Genomic DNA, 20,270 nt, shown 5'->3' with positions numbered 1-20,270 from the left:
TATTTGCTTGCTCGGACTGTATCAACCCTTGACACTTGTGCAAGGACGTGGATTCAATTCTGATCGATATCAATCCCCACGGGATGGGTAAAAGAAATAAATAAATAAAATAATAGCCCTTCCATCTTTATGCCACAAGATATTAGAGAAATTCTGTGCACTGTGGCGGTGTAGAAAATCCGATGTAAAGTACACTATCTCGTTCGATTGGTCCATGTAATCACTATTTTTCAATGCGCATTTAATACCAGGTCGATTTTTTCGTTTAAAAATTTTGTATGACGAAAATATCTCTATCTTTTGAAAAAAAAAATATATGACATTCTGTGGCATAATATAGTCCAAAATACCATAATATGGCCTAAGATATCATAATATGATAGGGACATTTTTATCTAACTACTTTCCAACGTGCATTTAACAGGTCGGCTTTTTCATTGAAAAATTTTGAATGATGAAAATACTCTTGTTCTTTAAAAAAAATTATGAGATCCTATGCATATTATGGATGCATGATGTTATAATATGGACATAGAATATCGTAAATTTTTCAAAAGATAGAGATATTTTTATCATATAAAATTTTTAAATAAAAAAACTGATATATAGACGTTAAATGTGCGTTGAAAAGTAATGACTATGTGGACCAATCAGACGAGACGGTGTACTCCACATCGAATTTTTTATACTGCCTGCAGTGCACAAAGAATTTTGCCAAGATATTAAGGTAACGGGCTTGCAGGAGAACGTAACCAGTTTCCCGGTCACCATGTTCAAACAATCAAACAACTGAAAATAAAATAAAAATACAAGAGAAAATTCAAATCCCATCTACTAAATCACATTTCTCCTTGTATCAATGGCACAACTTTTTTCCCCTTCTCATAATCCACTGGTTGGAGGATCAAGTGCTGATAAAGGTAAAAATATGCATAGCATATCAAAATCATAATGATGAAAGTACACTTACTTAGTATCAACAAGTTTCCATCATCTATCATGCTAAGTGGGCTACGTCTGTCGTAGTACTTTCTTCTATATTTGTTACATCCTGATAGGCTGTTCCAATCTATACCAAACTGGCTTATAATCCATAGGATGTAGGGTCGGAACTGGGCTTAGACCGGGCCGAGGCCCATCAAGCCGGGCCGACTTCGAGTCAGGCTTGGAGCTAAACCTTCAATAATTCAAATCGGGCTTGAGCCTAAATATAAAAAACATTTATCTTTTAGGCTAGACTCAGGCATAACTTTGGTCTAGCCCGAGCCTGAATTCCAACCAAGTCAGAGCCCAAATATCTTTCCATCTTTTGTCTTCTCCCATTGTCACCATTCCAATCCCAAAATTCTATCTTATTAGACATGCGACCCCCATTATCCATCGTCGATGCCAATCATCCATCATCGATGCCGATCTTCCATCGAGGAAAATGCCAACTAAGAAGAGGCAGAAGAAACGGTCCACGATAGTGGGGGAAAAGCCGGCAACATGGAGACGAACAGAGATGGAGGACTCGAGGGCGGAGAGGAGGATGGAGTCCGAGAAGAAAGTGACTTGGAAATGGGTGAGGCCAATGAGGAGCTTGTCGGGGAGAGAGTCAATGGGGTTGGAGAGAAAGACAAGGGTATGAAGAGGGCAGTGGAAGGGGTTGGCGATGCGATGGAAGCGGCAAGCATGGTAGATGAGGGCATCAGGATAGAAGGGAGGAGTAGTCAAGGAGGCGATGGGCCTCCGAATAGACGGTGAAGAAGATCTGAAAGCCATCGACAGAGTCGGTGCAGACACGACCACCGACAGCATCAAAGGCCTCGAGGAGGAGGAAGGGGATGGTGGCAGCAACGTGGTGGGTTGTGACAACAAGGTTGATAAAGTCGACACAACGATGATGGCGTCGAACTGAGTACTCACAGTGGAAAAAGGAGGAAGAAAGCACACAAGGGGAAAAAGGGGAGGAGACTGGGTTTGGGGGGAGTGAAAGAGGATCAAGAGAGCAGGAGGAAAGTTAAGGGGTTGGGCAAGAGCTCGAGCTTGGATCGATCCGATTGGATTCATGCAAGGCTCGGGCTTGGGCTCAAACTAAACCCAAACCTTAAATTTTAAAACATTTTTTAGCCTAAACCTGACCCCAAGCCAGAAAAAAGTTTCAAACTAAGCTTGAATAAAAATATGGCCCAATCCATTTCCAGCCCCACTGGGATGTGTCTTACCATGCACATGTTCTGCTTTATATTTAGACATGAGCAATGAGCCGAGCTGCCTATTACACGGCCCGACCCAGCATGAAACAGACCATGCCAAGCATGGCCAATTAGAAGGGGCCGGGCTAGATTAAGGGTTTGCAACCCGCAGCCTAGGCCCGGCACGGCCCGTAAGGGCCTGAGCTGGCATGGCTCGTGGACCAAGCACAGCCCAACCCATTCCAAACCCACCCCGACCCTTTTTTTTTAATTTAAAAAATATAATTTTTTTTATAAATTATAAAAAAATTAAGTAAAATTAAAAATAGATGTAAAAATTTTTTTATAAAAATAAAAAACTACTTTGTAATGATGGAAGATTTGGCTTATGAGCTTCCTCTTATACTCCTCACTCCTCCTTAGGACCTCAACAAAAACCTCTAAGACTTCAATAGATGAACTAATCCTCCTCTTATATAACATTTGAACGTTTGTTAATTGCTAAATATTGAATATTTTTATTTAAAAAAAATAATAATAATAGAGAAGGAGAGAAAAATTGATTTGATATGGTAAAAATAGAAAAGAAAAAAAATACTTATAAAAATTCAATATTTTTATTTTTTTAAAATATCCCTCAAATTAGCCGTTTTATATTTGAAAAGGTTAAAATGATAAAAAATCTAAAAATAGATGTTATCAACTTAAAAAAAAAAAAAAAAACCATTACGAACTGTGACCCATAATGGCATTAAATAAACCATACCAGGCACAACCCATAACGATGCTAAACAGGCCGTGCGTGGCACACCCCGTAACGAGCTACACACCCTATAACGAGCTTAAACGAATCATGCCTGACACCCATTTAAGCTGATTTAAAAAAAAAAAAAAAAAACTGCCCATCAAACCCCAAGCTTGACGGACTAGCACGGCCCGTCGGACCCCGGGTGTAAAACCATGCCAAGCCAAGATTCGAAATAAACGGCCCATTTGAACCATGGCCCGATAGGCCTAGGCCGGGCTATGCCAAGCACGGCCCAGTGCCTATGTATATTTATGTTATTTTAAGCTTAAGATCTTTTTTCCTACCCAAAAAACAAGTTTCTATCATCTACCTATTTTCTTGTATATATAGAGAAATTTAAATCAATTAATATGATTTATTGAGATGGCCTCAAGGTTGTATTTTTTTTCTCTTTTTTCTGCCAAGGATATCTGTGTCGATTGGGGTTTGTCTTAAAGAGTCACATCGCGGTGTTTAGCAACTAAGGATACCAAGGGCAAATCTTGGACAGCACATCCTGAAACATTTAGACCTGAGTAATTATAATACATATGGATCTATCTCCCTCTCTATTTCAAAAATAAAAAAAAAAAAAGTTTATTTAATACAAATAAAAGAATCAACTTTAATATGGAAGAAGACAAGCAAGCATCTATCATTTAAATGGATTGCCTTTTTTGACTAAATTCTTGTAGCCGCACTCTCATTCTCCAACTTCACCATTCCATTTTCTCTTGATCCTTCGGAGCACAACCATCCATGGATGATCCTCATTTGATTCTTCTCTCTAAATAAGCACATGCAAAATGCTAGTTAATATAAAGAATAATATTTTTCTCTCAAAATTAAGCAAAAATGTAATAGCCTATCTGTAATTGCTTTTGTTTTCTATTTTTATTTCAAAAACTAAAGAAGAAAAAAAATGCACCAGGCGGCACACATGCGATGAAACTCTTGGTTTTTGGATTTTTTTTATAAAACTTTTTTGAGCTTTTGGTAGCAATGCTTTATTGCTTTCAAGAAAGAGTAAACATGAAAAAAAACAGCAGTTTGGTAAATGCTATCTTTGACATCAATCTTCATTATTTCACCAATTTGTAGAGACAAATAAAAAAACAATGCAAACAGCCCATAAAGAAGCAAGAAACAAGGTGCACAAAGTTACTTTAGAGAAATAACTATCAACAGAACACTGGCCCAACCATTCATTCAAAATCAAAAGGCCTATGTGAAATAACTTTGTGAAATACCAGTCATAGGCAAAAGAAAATGACAAACTCACAACAACGTGGTGCAGAAAAGCAAGCTAGTGCTTGGTCATATTTCTCCACTTATCCTTCAAATCAACCTGCTCATGGAATAGCTTATTAATTTTTAATTCAGTGGAGGACAAGCAAACAGGATAAGCTGAGAAATGAAGCAACAAATACATACCTCTGTTCTCTCTTCAAAAATATCAGGATGGCAGCTTAGAATCATTTTCCAATTACCTTTCCCATGCCTTCACATGAAAGATAAAAGCATAATACAAACTAACGCATCAACACCATGTAAGAGAGTAACAAATGCAGCTTAAAGGTCTGATGGATGTAATCTAAATTTAAGTCACAGTCTCAACTTTGTATAAAAATAGTTGCTATTATTCTTTTGAAAAAAAAAAGGGTTTCCCAAAGGAACAAATACAAAGACTTCACTGGAATTGTTTATGAAGGCACAAAGTCCATACCTTTCCACAGCTTTTATCAAAGTTTCTTCTTCCAGTAAACTCCATCGCTTAATTTTTCTCCGTTTAGTAAGTTTGTTGTTTTCTATTAGCTTCAAGGGAGAAACCATCCTTCTCTTTGGGCTATGTAAGCAAAGATCCTTCAACAGGGATGGTGACATTCCAGATGGAGACTCAACTGAACTATCATCCCACTGCAAACAGGAAGAAGTTTACACACCAAAAAGCCAAAGAAGAAAAGATATACAAGCTTATGATATTTTTAATCAAACATGATCTAGATAACAAAGTTTGGTTAATGCAATATGTTGTGGATCTGTAGCTCGGTCTCAGCTGTGACATCCTCGACTCCTGCCAAGCCATAGGAGATGGACGCCTGATAAGAACGTCGATATGACAGAAGCCCTCAACAGTAATTCTTAACTCATCAGCCTTGGACGATCTATTCTAGATCGTCCTCGGCCAACTTATTCCAGATCACTTGAAGGACAAGCATCTGCTCCACACTTCGGTACCTCAGTCTCGGACGACCTATTATAACTCGGCCGTGGCCAACCTAATCTCCTCACCGGTTCCGTCCCTCCTTCAAATTGAGAAAGTCTAGATAGAGCAGAACTCCATGATCGAGTCTCCCATAAAACGCAAATATCTTCTCCGAATCAATCTGTGCTACAAATCCGAAAAACATCATGACTCCGAGATGGAGACGACTCAAACTCCTTCCCTTTAAATTAAAGCTCCGAGATCCTTCGAGGTACGCAATCGACTTCATGCTCTCTCCTGTCATTGTTCTCCATCTCCTGACTTGAGCATGGGAGGGTCTTCATCGGAGAAGACCACCCCAGTGAGGGTTTATTTTGTAGGTGTTCGGACAAAGCTCCAGCAGCAGTTTCACCTTGGCCACATCCACCTCGGCGACCGACCTCAGGCGGGGAGATTGACAGCAACACTTGGCGCTAGAGGAAGGACCTCTTTGGCTAGTTTTGAGATCTTATTGCGGGATTAGTCTTGAGGTCCTATTTCGAGAGGAGAAAGCTTACTATCTACCGCCATGAGGATGTGAAGGGGTGCATCAAATGCATCGCAATACTCCAACGGTCATCGGGCCAATAACATCCAGCCGACCAACACACCACCGCCATCGACATTGGAGAATCCTCCATCGGTGGCACTAGCAATCTCCCATGATCAATACAACAATCTTATTCAGCAGGTGCGGACACTTTCAGCCGTGGTGAGAGGGATACAACAAAACACGAAGCCACCACATGCCACGGAAAATACACAGCCAGCCAGAGGGAGATCGGCCAATCGGCTTCCCCGTAGCCCAAAGGTGGGGGCTAGTCGTCAAAGCCAACATAACAGCCCACCTCGTCATCATTATAGGCGGTCTCCTACCTCGATCTCTAGAAGGAATTCTACTTCGGGTCATGCTTCTCCTCGGCACCGACTAACCCAGGAAGATGAGATGGAAAAGAAGCTTCGAGAAATGCAGTGGCGGATTGATGCACTTCAAGCGCAGAAGCAATCAGAGGATGATCTGGGGTTCAACATTGATCCTCCACTTACTCAGAAAATAATGGATGAGCCCTTCCCACCTCGGCTTAAGATGCCTCAAATGGAACCCTATGATGGAACTGCCAACCCAGTGGACCATTTGAAGAATTTTCAAACTCTGATGCTTCTACAAGGGGCCAGTGATGCTACTCTCTACCGAACTTTTCCTTCAATTTTGAGGAAGGCAGCTCGCCACTGGTACTCCAATTTGAAACCGAGCTCCATAGACTTTCCATCAACTGAGTCGACTCTTCATCACGTATTTCATCAGCAGTCGTCGACAGCAACGTAACTCGAACTTTCTCGTTAGCATCAAGCAAAGAGAGAACGAATCTTTGCGAGACTACATAAGCCAATTCAATGCTGCAACTCTGAAAGTTCGAAATCTGGATCAGTCCGTGGCAATGACTGCACTTAAGGTCGGGCTCCAACAGAATGATCTCTTCTCGCTCAACCTGAGCTACCCAAAAGACTTCGTTGAAATGCTAGAACAAGCTGAGAACTATGCTCAAGCCAAGGAAGCATGGGACCGACAAGGGGAGAACCTCGGTCGAGTGTCACATTAAAGCACCTGCCAGGAGAAAAATTATCAACAAGTGCAGCATCGATGCCCGAAGCCAAAACCTCGCCGTTCTCGAATCCCACCTCGGAACAACCAACCTAGATCTCCTGCAGCACCTCACCGATCTAGGACTTTCCTGCGGAGGTTTTATTATTTCACTCCGCTGAACACCCCCCGAGCCCAAATTCTCATGGAGGTAGAGCGGCAAAAAGAGCTACCCCCACCGAAGAAGATTCTTGTCCCGACACGGACAAAGAACCTGAGGAAGTACTACAGTTCCATAGGGACCACGGGCACAATACAGAGGAATGCTGGCAACTCATGGAGGAGATAGAAGCACTCATCCGATGTGAATGCCTTCGTCGGTATGTTAATGAACGACGGATCCTGAGGAACCAACGCAATGAGCCTCCTCGACCGGAAGATCCCCACAGAGACCAACCAGTAGCAGGAGAGATCCACATGATCTCTAGGGAGCAGCTCGACCATCATACCTCAGATTCGAGCCGAGCTGGATAGATCCCTATTTTACATTATTTGCAGGACGGGGTGTTACCTGCCGATCGAGATGAAGCCAAAAAGATAAGACACCTCGCACCTCAATACATCATGTATGATGGGAGGCTATACAAAAGGTCTTTTCACTCAACCCTTGCTCCGGTGCCTTCGTCCTTCAGAGCTGAATACGCACTACGAAAAGCTCACGAAGAGATCTACAGCAATCACTTAGGGGGAAGGCCCTTGCTCTTAAAGTCCTACGCCAAAGGTACTTTTAGCCGATCAGATCATGTAGAAAGATGCTGCTGTTCTGGTAAGCAAGTGTGAACAGTGCTAAAGAACTTCAAATATCCAATGCCGACTTTCAGCCCCTCTAGCTCTGATCACCACGCCTTAGCCCTTTACTCAATGAAAAATGGATATCCTTGGATCTTTCCCCATCACGACGGCACAGAAAAAATTCTTGCTCGTCGCGATCGACTACTTCACCAAATGAATGGAGGCAAAACATTAGCAACTATCATCGAGACTAAAGTTCGTGATTTTGTATGAAAGTCAATCATCTGTCATTTTGGCTTACCGCGGGCCATTATCAACGACAATGGATGTCAGCTCGACAATCCGAAATTTCCAAAATTCTGCAATGAACTGGACATCTCCCACTGGCTGACCTCGGTAGCTCATCCTCAGAGCAACAATAAAGCCAAGGTCACGAACAAAACCTTGCTGTAAGGATTAAAGGCTCGACTGGGCCAAGCTAAAGGATTATAGGTCGAAAAGCTATATCATGTGCTTTGGGCGTATCGAACGACCCAACGGATTCCCACAAGAGACTCCCTTCAAGCTAGCTTTCGAAACTAAAGTCGTCATACCTCTTAAGATCGATGTGCCCACACTACGAGTAGAGTTCGAGGCAGATAGTAATTCTATTGGGCTAAGAGCAAACCTAGATTTGTTGGAGACCCGGGAGCAAGCACGGCTTTGGATGGCAACTATCAACAAAGAGTAGCTCGATACTATAACTCCCGAGTCAAGGGGAAGACATTCCAGGCTGGACAATTAGTTCTCCACCGAGCTGAAATTTTTTGTCCAACAGAACGATCGAAGCTTGCGTCAAACTAGGAAGGTTCATACCGTGTCGCTGAGATAGCTCGACTGAGAGTTTATCGACTCTACGACTAGATGGAACTCCGACCTCCAGAACCTGGAATGCCGACAACTTACATATCTACCACCTGTAAATTGTATGTTTTGTTAAATTAAATAATAAAGTATTTCTTTTATCGAATGGTGTTTTTTCGACAGGCGCACCTCGCCTGAATGTGTTCTCCATGTTCACCATGCAAATCTCCAAACACACTCGGATACACATGTTCTTGTTCGCCTTTATTCTCCGCCTTTGCTCTCCGTGCGCACTCAGCTGCGGTTGAGGATCGGTATGCATCTCCATGCTGCTCTCCACATGCGCTCCTCGACTGCGGTCGAGGATAGAGCAATCACATCCTAATCGGGTACTGAACTCTAAAACCTCAACAATGGAGAAAAAACATTATCATTGAAAGAAAATTTTTTTACAAAACCGGTTCGATCCATTACAAAATACCCCGGCACACACTGAGGTCGCCAAAGTGGACCGACCAAACATTAAGCTCAGACATGTCCGAGCTGAAGTACAAAAAAGAACTTAATGAAGGCCTTGTTTCAAAAAAAAAAAAAGAGAGAAGCAAGTCAGTAGGAAATACTTAAGAAAGAAAGATCGCACGCAGACAAGGAAGCTCAATAGATCATCACTTATCCGAAGAAAGGAGTCCCACGAGTCATGGATTCGAAATGCCCCGCCCTCAGAGTTGAAGGCATCAACATCGGCCGAAAGTAAAGCCGACCTGAGCAGAGACCAGGCGAGCCTATAGTAGCCAATGGCCTTCCTGACGTCCGGGGCCTCGACCTCTGATCTACTGACAATTTACTTTCCTCGATCGATGTTCGACAAATGGCAGCTTTTGGTTGGTTAAAACGTCGCTCCGATGGATCCAAGGAATGAACGGTTCAGATTTAAAGATAGTTCATCTCAGGTTGTCGATCTTCAACATGTGCTAGCAGAAGATAACTCGACGAGATCAGCCTCGATCTTGGATTGGTACTCTCTTCGACCGACCTATGGATAGCTCGGCCTCGAGAGTAGGGGGCATCTGTTGTGGATCTATACCTCAACTTCGGCTGTGACATCCTCGGCTCCTGCCAAGCTATAGGAGATGGACGCTCGATAAGAACGCCGATATGATAGAGGCTGACGGACATCCCGTCAGCAAGAGTTCTCAACTCATCGGCCTTAGACGATCTATTCTAGATCGTCCTCGGCCAATCTACTCCAGATCACTTGAAGGACAAGCATCTGCTCCACACTCCAATACCTCGACCTCAGACGACCTATTATAGCTCGGCCATGGCCGACCTAATCTCCTCACCAGTTCCATCTCTCTTTCAAATTGAGAAAGTCCAGATAGAGCAAAACTCCTCCATGATCGAGTTTCCCATAAAAGGCAAATATCTTCTCCGAATCAATCTGTGCTACAAATCCGAAAACCGTCAGGACTCCGAAACGGATACGACTCAAACTCCTCCCCTATAAATTAAAGCTCCGGAACCCTCCAAAGTATGCAATCGACTCCACACATTCTCCTCTCATTATTCTCTATCTCCTGACTTGAGCGTCGAAGGATCTTCATCGAAAAAGACCACCCCCGGTGAGGACTTATTTTGTAGGTGTTCGACCGAAGCTTGGCCACATCCACCTCGACGACCGACCTCACGCGGGTAGATTAGCAGCAACACAACATATGTACAGGTGGTTGCAAAATAATGAATGATTTTTATACAAAAGCAGGGGACAAAGCAAATAGCACTTGATCAAATCATCAATAGAAGGCTGGAGGAATCTTGTTATAGTATTTCACCCAAATATGTTTTGTTTCAAAAATGCAGCATGCCCGATTGTCATCATAGCATACTTGTTTTTGTTAGAGAAATCTAGCAATTCCAGATCTTTATGCTATGCACAATCTGATATACCCTTTTCTGTATAGGGTTAGTTGTATATTCATATTTGTAGATGAAACATTTGCTGTATGAAAGTCTCTTTGGGCTATGCCGGCACTTTTGGTTGCATTACCAACATTACATCTCAAGTTCATGATATTAGAGCCATAGGTTTCACCTGCAATCAACAGAGGTTCTTCATTCTTTGATTCTCCTTGCTGTAGAAACCAGTATTGTTTAGATTCCCTTATCTGAGCTTCAGTCTTCCTTACCAAGTTCCTTATTGGTGAATCTCTTCCATGTCTGTAAGTAGAAGCAATCCACACAACCGTAGCACTTGGTGTTACAGGCCTATGGCCTTCAACAAGCGGACGGCCTAAGTTTATTCTCCAGTCACTTTGAACAGTTTTGAGTCATAATCTCGTTCCACATAGAATGAATACACAGGACCAGCCATCATGTCATGTCTCACTTCTCCAATACATTGCCAAACAGGCATTAAAGTCCAGCACAGATTCGTTCCTACACGGCTGCCAGCCCTCCTAGCCATGCTTCTTACAACCAATTTCTGAACAGATCCAAGATCCCCACTCTGAATATCCTCTGTAGCCATCTCTGAATTGAAATATGCATAAAAAGCATCTGTTGGACATGGTACACATCTGTCCATGCTTAAAACTCCTTGATGCATAATTGAGGAAGACTTTGTGGGTCTTTTCCCTATCCATAGCTAATAAGCATGCCCTACCACTTATAATCCACACTGGGCCTATACATAATAGCAAAACTCCATTCAAATTTTCTTCCTTCTTATAGAGTATAGTAGAAGGATTATCCATAGTCAGCTATTTGTGAGGCCCAGCCCTTAGCACCGGCCTAAAACAGGAAATGGCCCAAACCCAACAAAAAATAAAAATGGCCCGGCATGTGCTTCCCACATGCTGGTTGGGTTTTGGGGGGAGGGGGGGTGCATGTTAATGTAGCGCTCATGCGCTGCACTTGCAGACAAGAAGACAACTCTCATCGGGAGTCCGTCTTCTCCCTTGACTCTGTCTTCTCTCTTGACTCCAATAGGAGTCTGACATCAAGGAAGGCTCTAACACCGGATCTCTGGCTCTTTTTAAGCAGTCAAAGCATCCCTTCAACTTCCACCACCTAGCTTAGGCCTCAAAGTCAACCATCGCCAATTTCTTCCTCTTTTCTTCATCTCGAAACCAACCTGCCACCATTCCTATCACCATGATGGATCCCTGGCCAGCAATAAGGTAATGAGCTCTTTTCCATCATCCATTTGTTTTTTCCAACCTGCCCCTTCCCTATGAGGCTATTGCTGGTCGGGATTGTGCCAATGACGTGCCAGATTTCATATCCAATAGAGGGCTCTGTTTCTCCTATTTTTGAAGTTCACATCCCTACTTTCTTTTCCGACTGTCTCCACCATCGGCGTTTGTCATCTAAGGCCTAAATCTCTCCCCAGCATCGGCTCCATGCCTACACCAAAGTCCCAATTGCTAGCAAGCAAGCTGGAACCTAGGATTGATGAGCCAAAAGAAACCCCTATTCAGCCTCCTTTTTCCTCTTTTATGTTGATCACCGCCAACCATTTCCTGCTCAACCACTGTCCAACCTCCAATTGTGCCACCACACCTTCCCTTCCTCCTCTTTGCTTTAGAAAGGAGGCATGACTGTCCTCCCCTATTTCCCAAAGAGAGAGAAGGGAAAAAAGAATAGAAAAGAGAAAAAAAAAAAGGAGAGTTAAAAAGGGGAAGAAATGATATTATTCTATTTCTCCCTCTTCCTCTCTCCTCTTCATGACCCATAGGCTACACCAGTAAAACACCCTGCAGCATAGGTTGACCACTGTAATAGACCCTTAGGGCAATTTGTTGGCCTCTACCTTGATCCTTATCTGACACCACTAGATTTAATCGTCCTCGGTCTCTAATAAGCCACCTATATCCTAATCTAACCTTGATCAAATGAAATTACTTTGATATAACAAACCCAAGGTGTCGATACTATTGCTTGGCCAGCCTTGTCCCTCACCTTTTCTTCACATCTGTCCAACATATATATCACAATACTCTCTAATTATTAGATTTGATTCTATGAGGGTGCCGAGACTTCAGATTTTTATTTTAAAATCAATCATGGCTAAACTTTGGTAGAAGTATAATTCTTCAATATTAGGCTTTGAGGAAGAGTTTCAAAGTTAGTGAATTTATCAACCGGTTGTACTCACAAAGTAAATAATATAATCCTTTTCCATATTTATCAGCAAATTATAAAATATTGATGCTTAATAACTCTTGAGTCGTATTATTTGTAATACATGAATTTGATATGCAATACTTTATTATTGAATATGTCTCATTTTCAAATATTATATAATTCATGATGGAATGTATTGATTCCGATATGGATTATACTCAATTGATTTTAACAATATACAGTTTTATGTATTTCTCAAATTGAAACATGAAACTTATTTTTGAATAAAAAGAGAATTGATTTGAGATGGATTTGGACTCACAATCTATGTATCGGTATTCTGCTAATGGGGGTTATATGCTAGTATATTGATGCCCTACTAGTAGAAATTATGTACTGATACATTGATATCCTACAAGTATGGATTATACGCTAGTACATCGATATCTTACAAGTGTGGGCTATGCGTTAGTACATCGATATCCTACAACTGAGGATTATATGCTGGTACATTGATATCCTACTAGTGAAAGTTATATGCTAGCACATTAATATCCTACTAGTGAGGGTTATATGCAAATACATCGACACCCTGCTAAAACAAGTTATGTATTAGCACATCAATATCCTACCAACGCGATTATATGTTAGCACATCGATTCTCTATTAGTTGTGGGCTATACGTTAAGACTTTGACTAGTCTGGGCTCATTATCTACAATAGCAATAGGATATAAGTATAGTTATTGTTCATAGTTGACGAGATAAACTTGACATTTTGAAAGAAACTGAATTTATGAACGAAATTTGAATTTTGAGAAAGATTGAGATTCGCACGCATAATATTTTGATAATGCTCCATGTTTGAATTTAGTTTTGATCTGACATATTCCGTATACTTATTTTCAATAAAATATAATTTATTTTATTGCTTGATTTATCTAATTAAAGCATTCACTGCTTGTTGGGTTGTGTAGCTCATTATTCAACATCTTACTATTTTTACAGATCCTGAGAACAAACATGGCATGAAGATATTTTTTAAGAGAGTGATTAGAAGCAAAATTTTGGTCTCTTTATTTTAGATTAGAAATTTATTGTTGAAGTTAGATGTAAGACTAATGGTTATTACTGAAATATTGTGATACATTAGGTTTGAGGTCTTAAGTTAATTAGATTTTAGGCCTACTTAATTAATTATTTATCTAATCGCTTGCTTTTTGATATGGTGATCGGATGCTTTGCATGCTTGTGGGCATAATTTCCTATGAGCATGCAACGGTTCCTGTAACCCCAGCTTGCGATTTTAGATCAGAGGCGTGATAATTAATATGATATCAAAGCATAAATGGATAAATCATAATACATAGGATAAGATATAGGATGAATGCAGATGGATAGACACTAGAAACATTCGGATACTAATTTATGTGATTATGATAAAGGTTATCATAATGAATTTCTTATTAATTGATAAATTTATTAAGGGTTGATGTTGTCTGATGAATATAGGTTACGATGCCTCCACATTTAAGGAAAAGGACGGCCAAAATTATTACTAAAGATGCATCAAACCAGTAGGTTGGTTGTACTCCCTAGCAGATCGATGGCACTCTTCAACAAAAGTTATTGATTCTATTAGGAACCATCAAATAAAGCAATCAAAACCTAATAGCAAGGTTTTAAGTCCCTAGGACAAAGATGTCCTGGTTTCTCCATGGAACGGGACACCCCGTGTCCCATCCCTTCTTATCCCAAGAGCAGTTCCGATCATACATGCTAGTGGATATCCTCCATTTTTCTCCCCTTCTTTCTTTTCTTTCTTTTTTCTTTCTTTCTTCCTTCTTTTCTTTTCTTTTCTCTACCTTACTTTAATTCCTTTCCTTTTCATCCTTTTTCTTCTCCCTTCCTTTCTTTATTTCATTTTCTTTTTTCTTTTCTTTCATTTTTTTGCTTTTTCTTCATCTTTCCTTTCTATCCTTCTTTTCTCTTTCTTCTTCTCTCCCTGCACGGTGGGTTTTGGGTCTCAAGTACATCCTAGTCCCGTTTTCTCACACGAACAAGATGGGACGGCCAGGACACCCTCATCCCATCGAGATGTAAAATCTTGCCTAATAGTTTATCATAGTGAAGTTCTAATTAATTGATAAATTTATTAAGGTTGTTGTTGTCTGATGGATATAGGTTAAGATGCCTCCATGTCTAAGTAGAAGCATAGCCAAACTTGCCGCGAGGCATCAAACCAATAGGTTGGTGGTACTCCTTAGCAGGTCAATGGCACTCAATAAAAGAGAGTCATTGATTCTACTAGAAACCATCAAACGAAGCAACCAAAATCTAATATTGCTCAATTAATGCAGACGTTAGCTGGAATGATGCAAATATAGCAGTACTTGTAGCAACAGTTGCTACAATAGTAGTCGATATGACAATAGATGCAACTGTAGCAGCATACCTACCATTAGCAAGGACATAAGGAGCAACAAGAGCAACAAAGTAATATTGCAGAGTTTATGGATCTAGCTTTCAAAGTGACTACAGAACCTTTACAAGCTGAAAATTAACTTAAGGAGATAGGAAAAGAATTTGATGTTCCAATGCTACGATCATGAAATGATCCTATATACATCTTATATAATTACAAGGTGGACATTCAACTAGCGGCAGACGTTATAACAAAAATACGAGTGAGACAAAGAGCCACTCGAGAAAGATTTTGTGGCATTTTATGATAAGCATTTCCCTCGAAGCATTGAAAAAAAGCAAGAATTTATCTGAGATAATGGGGTAAGTCTATAGCACAATATGAAGCTAGATTTATTGAGCTAGCTAAATTTTGTTTTGAGGTTAGTTAAAATGAGAAAGATCGAGTTCCGGAATTCAAGATAGGACTAAGGGCATAAATTAGGAAGCAAGTGGTGCCGTGTGAGATCTACTATTTATATGGCTGTGGTAAACAAAGTATTGATAATTGAAAGGAAAGTCAATGAAGAACAGGTGGAAAGGAAAAGCAATCAAAAGATCAAGCGAATATCAAGGGCAAAGCAATAAAAACATCAGAGTTTCCAACAAAAGATCAGCGAGGATGACTCTAAGCATATAGAGCAACAAATATTCCAGATACGGCGGAAATCATGCCGTAAATGATTATAATTGGAATATCGGTATATATTTTGGTTTTCATCACGAAGGCTGCAAAATAGTAGAATGTCGACAAAGGAAGAACCAATCTGCTCGACAACTGAACAAAATAAGGATAAAAGGCAGAAAATCCAGACCCAAGGAAGGATTGATGCTCTTACATAATACGATACGAAGGCTTCCAATGCAATGGTGACAAGTATTATTCCAATTCCAATATTTATTCTTATGTAGTTTAACTCAAGTGCTACTCATTTTCTCATACCCACTGCTTTTATTAAATGACATATTAAGTTTTGTGAGTCTATGAAAATTAAGTTATATATTGAATCTTTAGTAGGGGATACATGGAGTAATGATTTTGTAGATAAGACTTGTATGGTCAAAATACAAGACAGAAAAGTTGTTTGCATAGCTAACAGTGTTAGAGATATGAGATTTCATAATTATGCTAGAATAAATTCATGTTGTGTTAATAAGTAGGAGACCTTAGAAAGCTAGATTTGACATAGGTGTGTTGGTGGGTTAAGAACAGAATTGCATAGCGAAAGCATGGTGAACTAAATTATTTTGAAAATGGTAAGAAAAATAACTTTGATTTGAAAAGTATTATGACCTGATATGGTGGCTTTTATTACAAAGAAAAGTGAAATTATTTAGAAATTGGAGAATGGAATCAGATAGAAGTATCCCCAACTCTTTGAATTATCAAATAAGAAAATTTCCAGGATAGAATCTTCTTTAGGAGGGGAGAATCCAGGCCCCGCCTTTGGATGGCCTAAACCCAGCAATGGAACCCAACAAAAAAAAAAAAGCCCAACACATGCTTTGCACATGCTAGGGGTGGGGAGGTTTTTTTTTTTTAGCGCACATGTGCCGCATGTGCAAAGGAGAAGATAGACTCCCGATGGGGTTGCCTTCTCCCGCAACTCTGATAGGAGTCCAATGTTGAGAAGGGCTTTAAAGCTGGATCTTGGCTCTATTTAAGCAGCCGAGGCTTCCCTTCAACTTCCAACTCCTAGCTGGGCCTCAAAGTCGATCATCGTCAATTTCTTCCCCTTTTCTTCATCCCAAATACAATCTCCAACCATCCCTAGTGAAATGATTAATCCCTTACAGACAGTAAGGTAACGAGCTCTCTCCCTCATCCATTTGGCTTTTCCGACCTACCCCTTCCTATGAGGCCATCATTGGTCAGGATTGGACTAACAATGTGTCGGATTTCATCTCAAAATGGGGTGCCCCATTTTCCTTATTTTGAAGCTTTCGACCCTACTTTTCCAACCATCCCACCATTGGCGTTCATCACCAAAGGCTTTGACTTCTCCCCCAACCATCGACAAGCGGGCTAGAACACAGGATTGGAGAGCCAAAGTACCCCTTTGTTCAACTCCCTTCTTCCTCTTTTGCATTAATCACCATCAACCGTTCCCCACTTGACCACCGCTGAACCTCCGATTTGGACCACCACAGCTCACAAGACCACCACCACCCCTTTCCTTCCTCATTGCTTTAGAAAGGTGACATCAGCATCCTCCCCTATCTTATTAAAGTGAAAGAAGGGCGAAAAAGAAAAAAAGGAAAACAATGGGGCAAAAGTAATATTATTTTATTTCTCCCTCTTCTTTTCTCTTCTTCATGGCCTAAGGGCTGCACCAGTGGATCCTCCTGCACATAGATTGACCACCATAAGGGGTCCTGACCCTTGGTCGTTGGATAACATGTCAATATCTACCCTAGTCCTTATCGGACACCACTAGATTTGATTACCCTTGGTCTCTACTAAGCCACTTATACTCTAATCTAACCCTGATCAAATGAAATTATTTGATTAGACCGACTTGAGGGTGTCGGTACTATCGCTTGGCCAATCTTATCCTTCGTCCACCTTTTATGTTTGTCCACCGTATCTATCACAAGTCTTTTATTATTAGTCTCCACCTTTTGTCGAGGTGTCAACACTTAGAATTTTTATTTTAAAATTAATCATGGCTAAATTCTTATAGAAATATAATTCTTCAATATTAGTCTTTGAGATAGATTTTCAAAGTTGGTGGATTTTTCAACTGGTTGTGCTTGCAAGATAAGAAACCCTTTTTTCTATATTTATCAGTAAATTATAAATTATTAACTCCGAATCATATAATTTATGATTCATGAATATGTCTTATTTTGGAATTTTATATGATTCATGATTATTCTTCTTTATGTCTTATTTATGTCAACTTCAATATAGATTATTCTTGATTAATTTCAATATAGTATAGTTTTATATATTTCTTGAATTAGAACATAAAACTTGCTTTTGAATAAAAAAGCTTTGATTCAAGATGGATTTGGACTCACAACCTATGTATCGATACCCCCGCTAGTGGGTGTTATGCATTGGTACATCCATACCCTACCAATGGGGGTCATTCTCCAGTACATAGATACCCTGCCACTAGACCTTGTGTGCTCGTACATCAATACGCTGCCAATGGGGTTATACACCAATATATCAATATCCTAGCAGTAAGGGTTATATATTAGCACATTGATATTCTACCAGTAAGGGCTATATGTTGGCACTTTGACATTTCTATGCCCATTATTTGGCCTAGCCATAGGATACAAATGTGGAGATAATTTATGGCTGATGAGATGAACTTGATGTTTTGAAAGAAATTAGATTTAAGGACATAATTTTGAGAAAAAATGGAATTCACATGCATAATATTTTGATAATGCTGCATGTTTAAGCTTAGTTTTGATCTAGAGGCTTATTTTCATTAACATATTATTTATTTTATTGTCTGATTTATTTAGTTAATATGTTTCTTACTTACTAGGCTGTGTAGCCCATTATTTAATATCTTACTATTTTTATAGATCCTAAGAGCTAAGATGGCAATGGGATATGTTTCAGGAGATTAATGAGAAGCAGAGTTTTGGTCTCTTTATTTTAGATTAAGAATTTATTAAAGTTTAATGTAAGACTATTAGACATTACTATAATTTTATGATATATTCAATTCAATTTTTAGTTAATTAAATTTTAGACTTAATTAATTATTTATATGGCTGCTTGCTTTTTGATATTATCATGAGATGCCTAGTATGCTTGTGGGGATAGTTTTCTATAAGTATACAGCAACTATCGTGACCCGAGCTCGCAATTTCGTGTTGGGAGCATGATAGCTAGTGGTCTTTGAACTTAGAAGATCCCAAAACTAAAGAACTTCAATAACGTCTATTGTCTCCACCAACTGCTCTTGCACAAGAACCTCCACCAACCTAGCCAATTTCTACATTAAAAGATAACATCTTGGAAGCATCACAATCACTGCCCCAAAAAACTTCAGATATATTTCCAATCCTATTAATAAGAAATTGAGTGGCAATCTCACCACCCTCCAAAGAGGTAGCCAACTATTGGTTTTCCTAATTCCTACATCCAAAAAGTAGAAAGAAAATTATTATGTGCTTTAGAAAACAAAAAGTCCCAAACACCTTAAAAAATAGACTTTTCCTTTTCAAACCAAAAAAAGAAAAAAAATCTCTCTTCTATTTTCCTTTTCATAATGTTTCTCGACAACCAAATGAACCTTATAAGTACAGCAAATTCCAAATTTGGACCAACTCTTGTAAAGATTGAATATTCACATTCCCACCTATTCAATATACAGAGTTCTTTTTATCCTCTCAGACCAGTCAATGTAGAAGGCAATATAAAATTCCATGCTTCTGAAAAAAGGCAACAGGCCATTTGTGGTAGCATAGCAAAAGGAACAATTCAGACTTTTACGTGCTTGAGGCTTAACATTAGCTTAGCGATGTCAAAGGTGCCAAAAGGTGCGCCTCAGGTGCTCAGGTGAGGCGCCAAAAGAGGTCATCACCCCTTGATGCTTCAGGCAATGCCGCTTCACTTAGGCGCACGCCATTAGTGCCTTTTAGGGCCATTTTCAGTGAGGCAAAGCATTTGCCTCACTACAAAAAAATAAGATTTTTGCGACGAAATTATTTGCTACGAAAATATTTTCATCACAAATACCTATATTTGCGACAAAAAAATATTTTCGTTGCGACTAATATATTATTTGCGATGAAAAATATTTTTCGTCGCAAATAATAGAATATTTGCGATGAAAAATATATTTCCATCGTAAGTATGAACTTATTTGCAACTAAATATTTCCTTCGCCAATAATCGACGAAAAATAAGAAATTTAAAAAAAATGGCAGATTATTTACGATGGAAATTTTTCGTCGCAAATAAGTTTGTACTTACGACAAAAATCTATTTTTCATTACAAATATAAAATTATTTCCGACAAAAATTTTCATAAATTTTCATCGCAAATAATCGACGAAAAATCAAAAATTTTAAAAAAAATAAATGATAGATTATTTGCGACGAAAATGTTTCTTCGCAAATAATTATATATTTGCGGCGTAAAATTTATCTCTATGGCAAATAATAATTTATTTGCGACGAAAACTTTTCATTGCAAATAATCGATGAAAAATTAAAAAAAAATTTAGACGGAAGAATTTTTAGAGGGAAAAAAAATTTTTTGACGAGCATTATTAGCGACGA

At 39.6% G+C, this 20,270-nt stretch overlaps 1 protein-coding gene across 1 annotated transcript in view; it reads right to left on the bottom strand.

The window, feature by feature from the left end:
* Positions 1-3,533: 3,533 nt before the first annotated feature.
* LOC105035614 (uncharacterized) overlaps positions 3,534-20,270 on the bottom strand; it is a 40,817-nt gene continuing 24,080 nt past the window's right edge. Inside the window, exons 3-6 of the mRNA XM_073257938.1 lie at positions 4,691-4,881; positions 4,399-4,465; positions 4,247-4,312; positions 3,534-3,751 (exon numbers count right to left, since the gene is read on the bottom strand). Coding sequence (XP_073114039.1) covers positions 4,271-4,312; positions 4,399-4,465; positions 4,691-4,881 — 300 coding nt within the window. The 3' untranslated portion in view covers positions 3,534-3,751; positions 4,247-4,270. The remainder of the gene's footprint in view (positions 3,752-4,246; positions 4,313-4,398; positions 4,466-4,690; positions 4,882-20,270) is intronic.

Source organism: Elaeis guineensis, chromosome 5 (assembly GCF_000442705.2).
Source record: "Elaeis guineensis isolate ETL-2024a chromosome 5, EG11, whole genome shotgun sequence".
Lineage (NCBI taxonomy): Eukaryota > Viridiplantae > Streptophyta > Magnoliopsida > Arecales > Arecaceae > Elaeis > Elaeis guineensis.
This window is presented reverse-complemented; position numbering and strand designations above follow the sequence as displayed.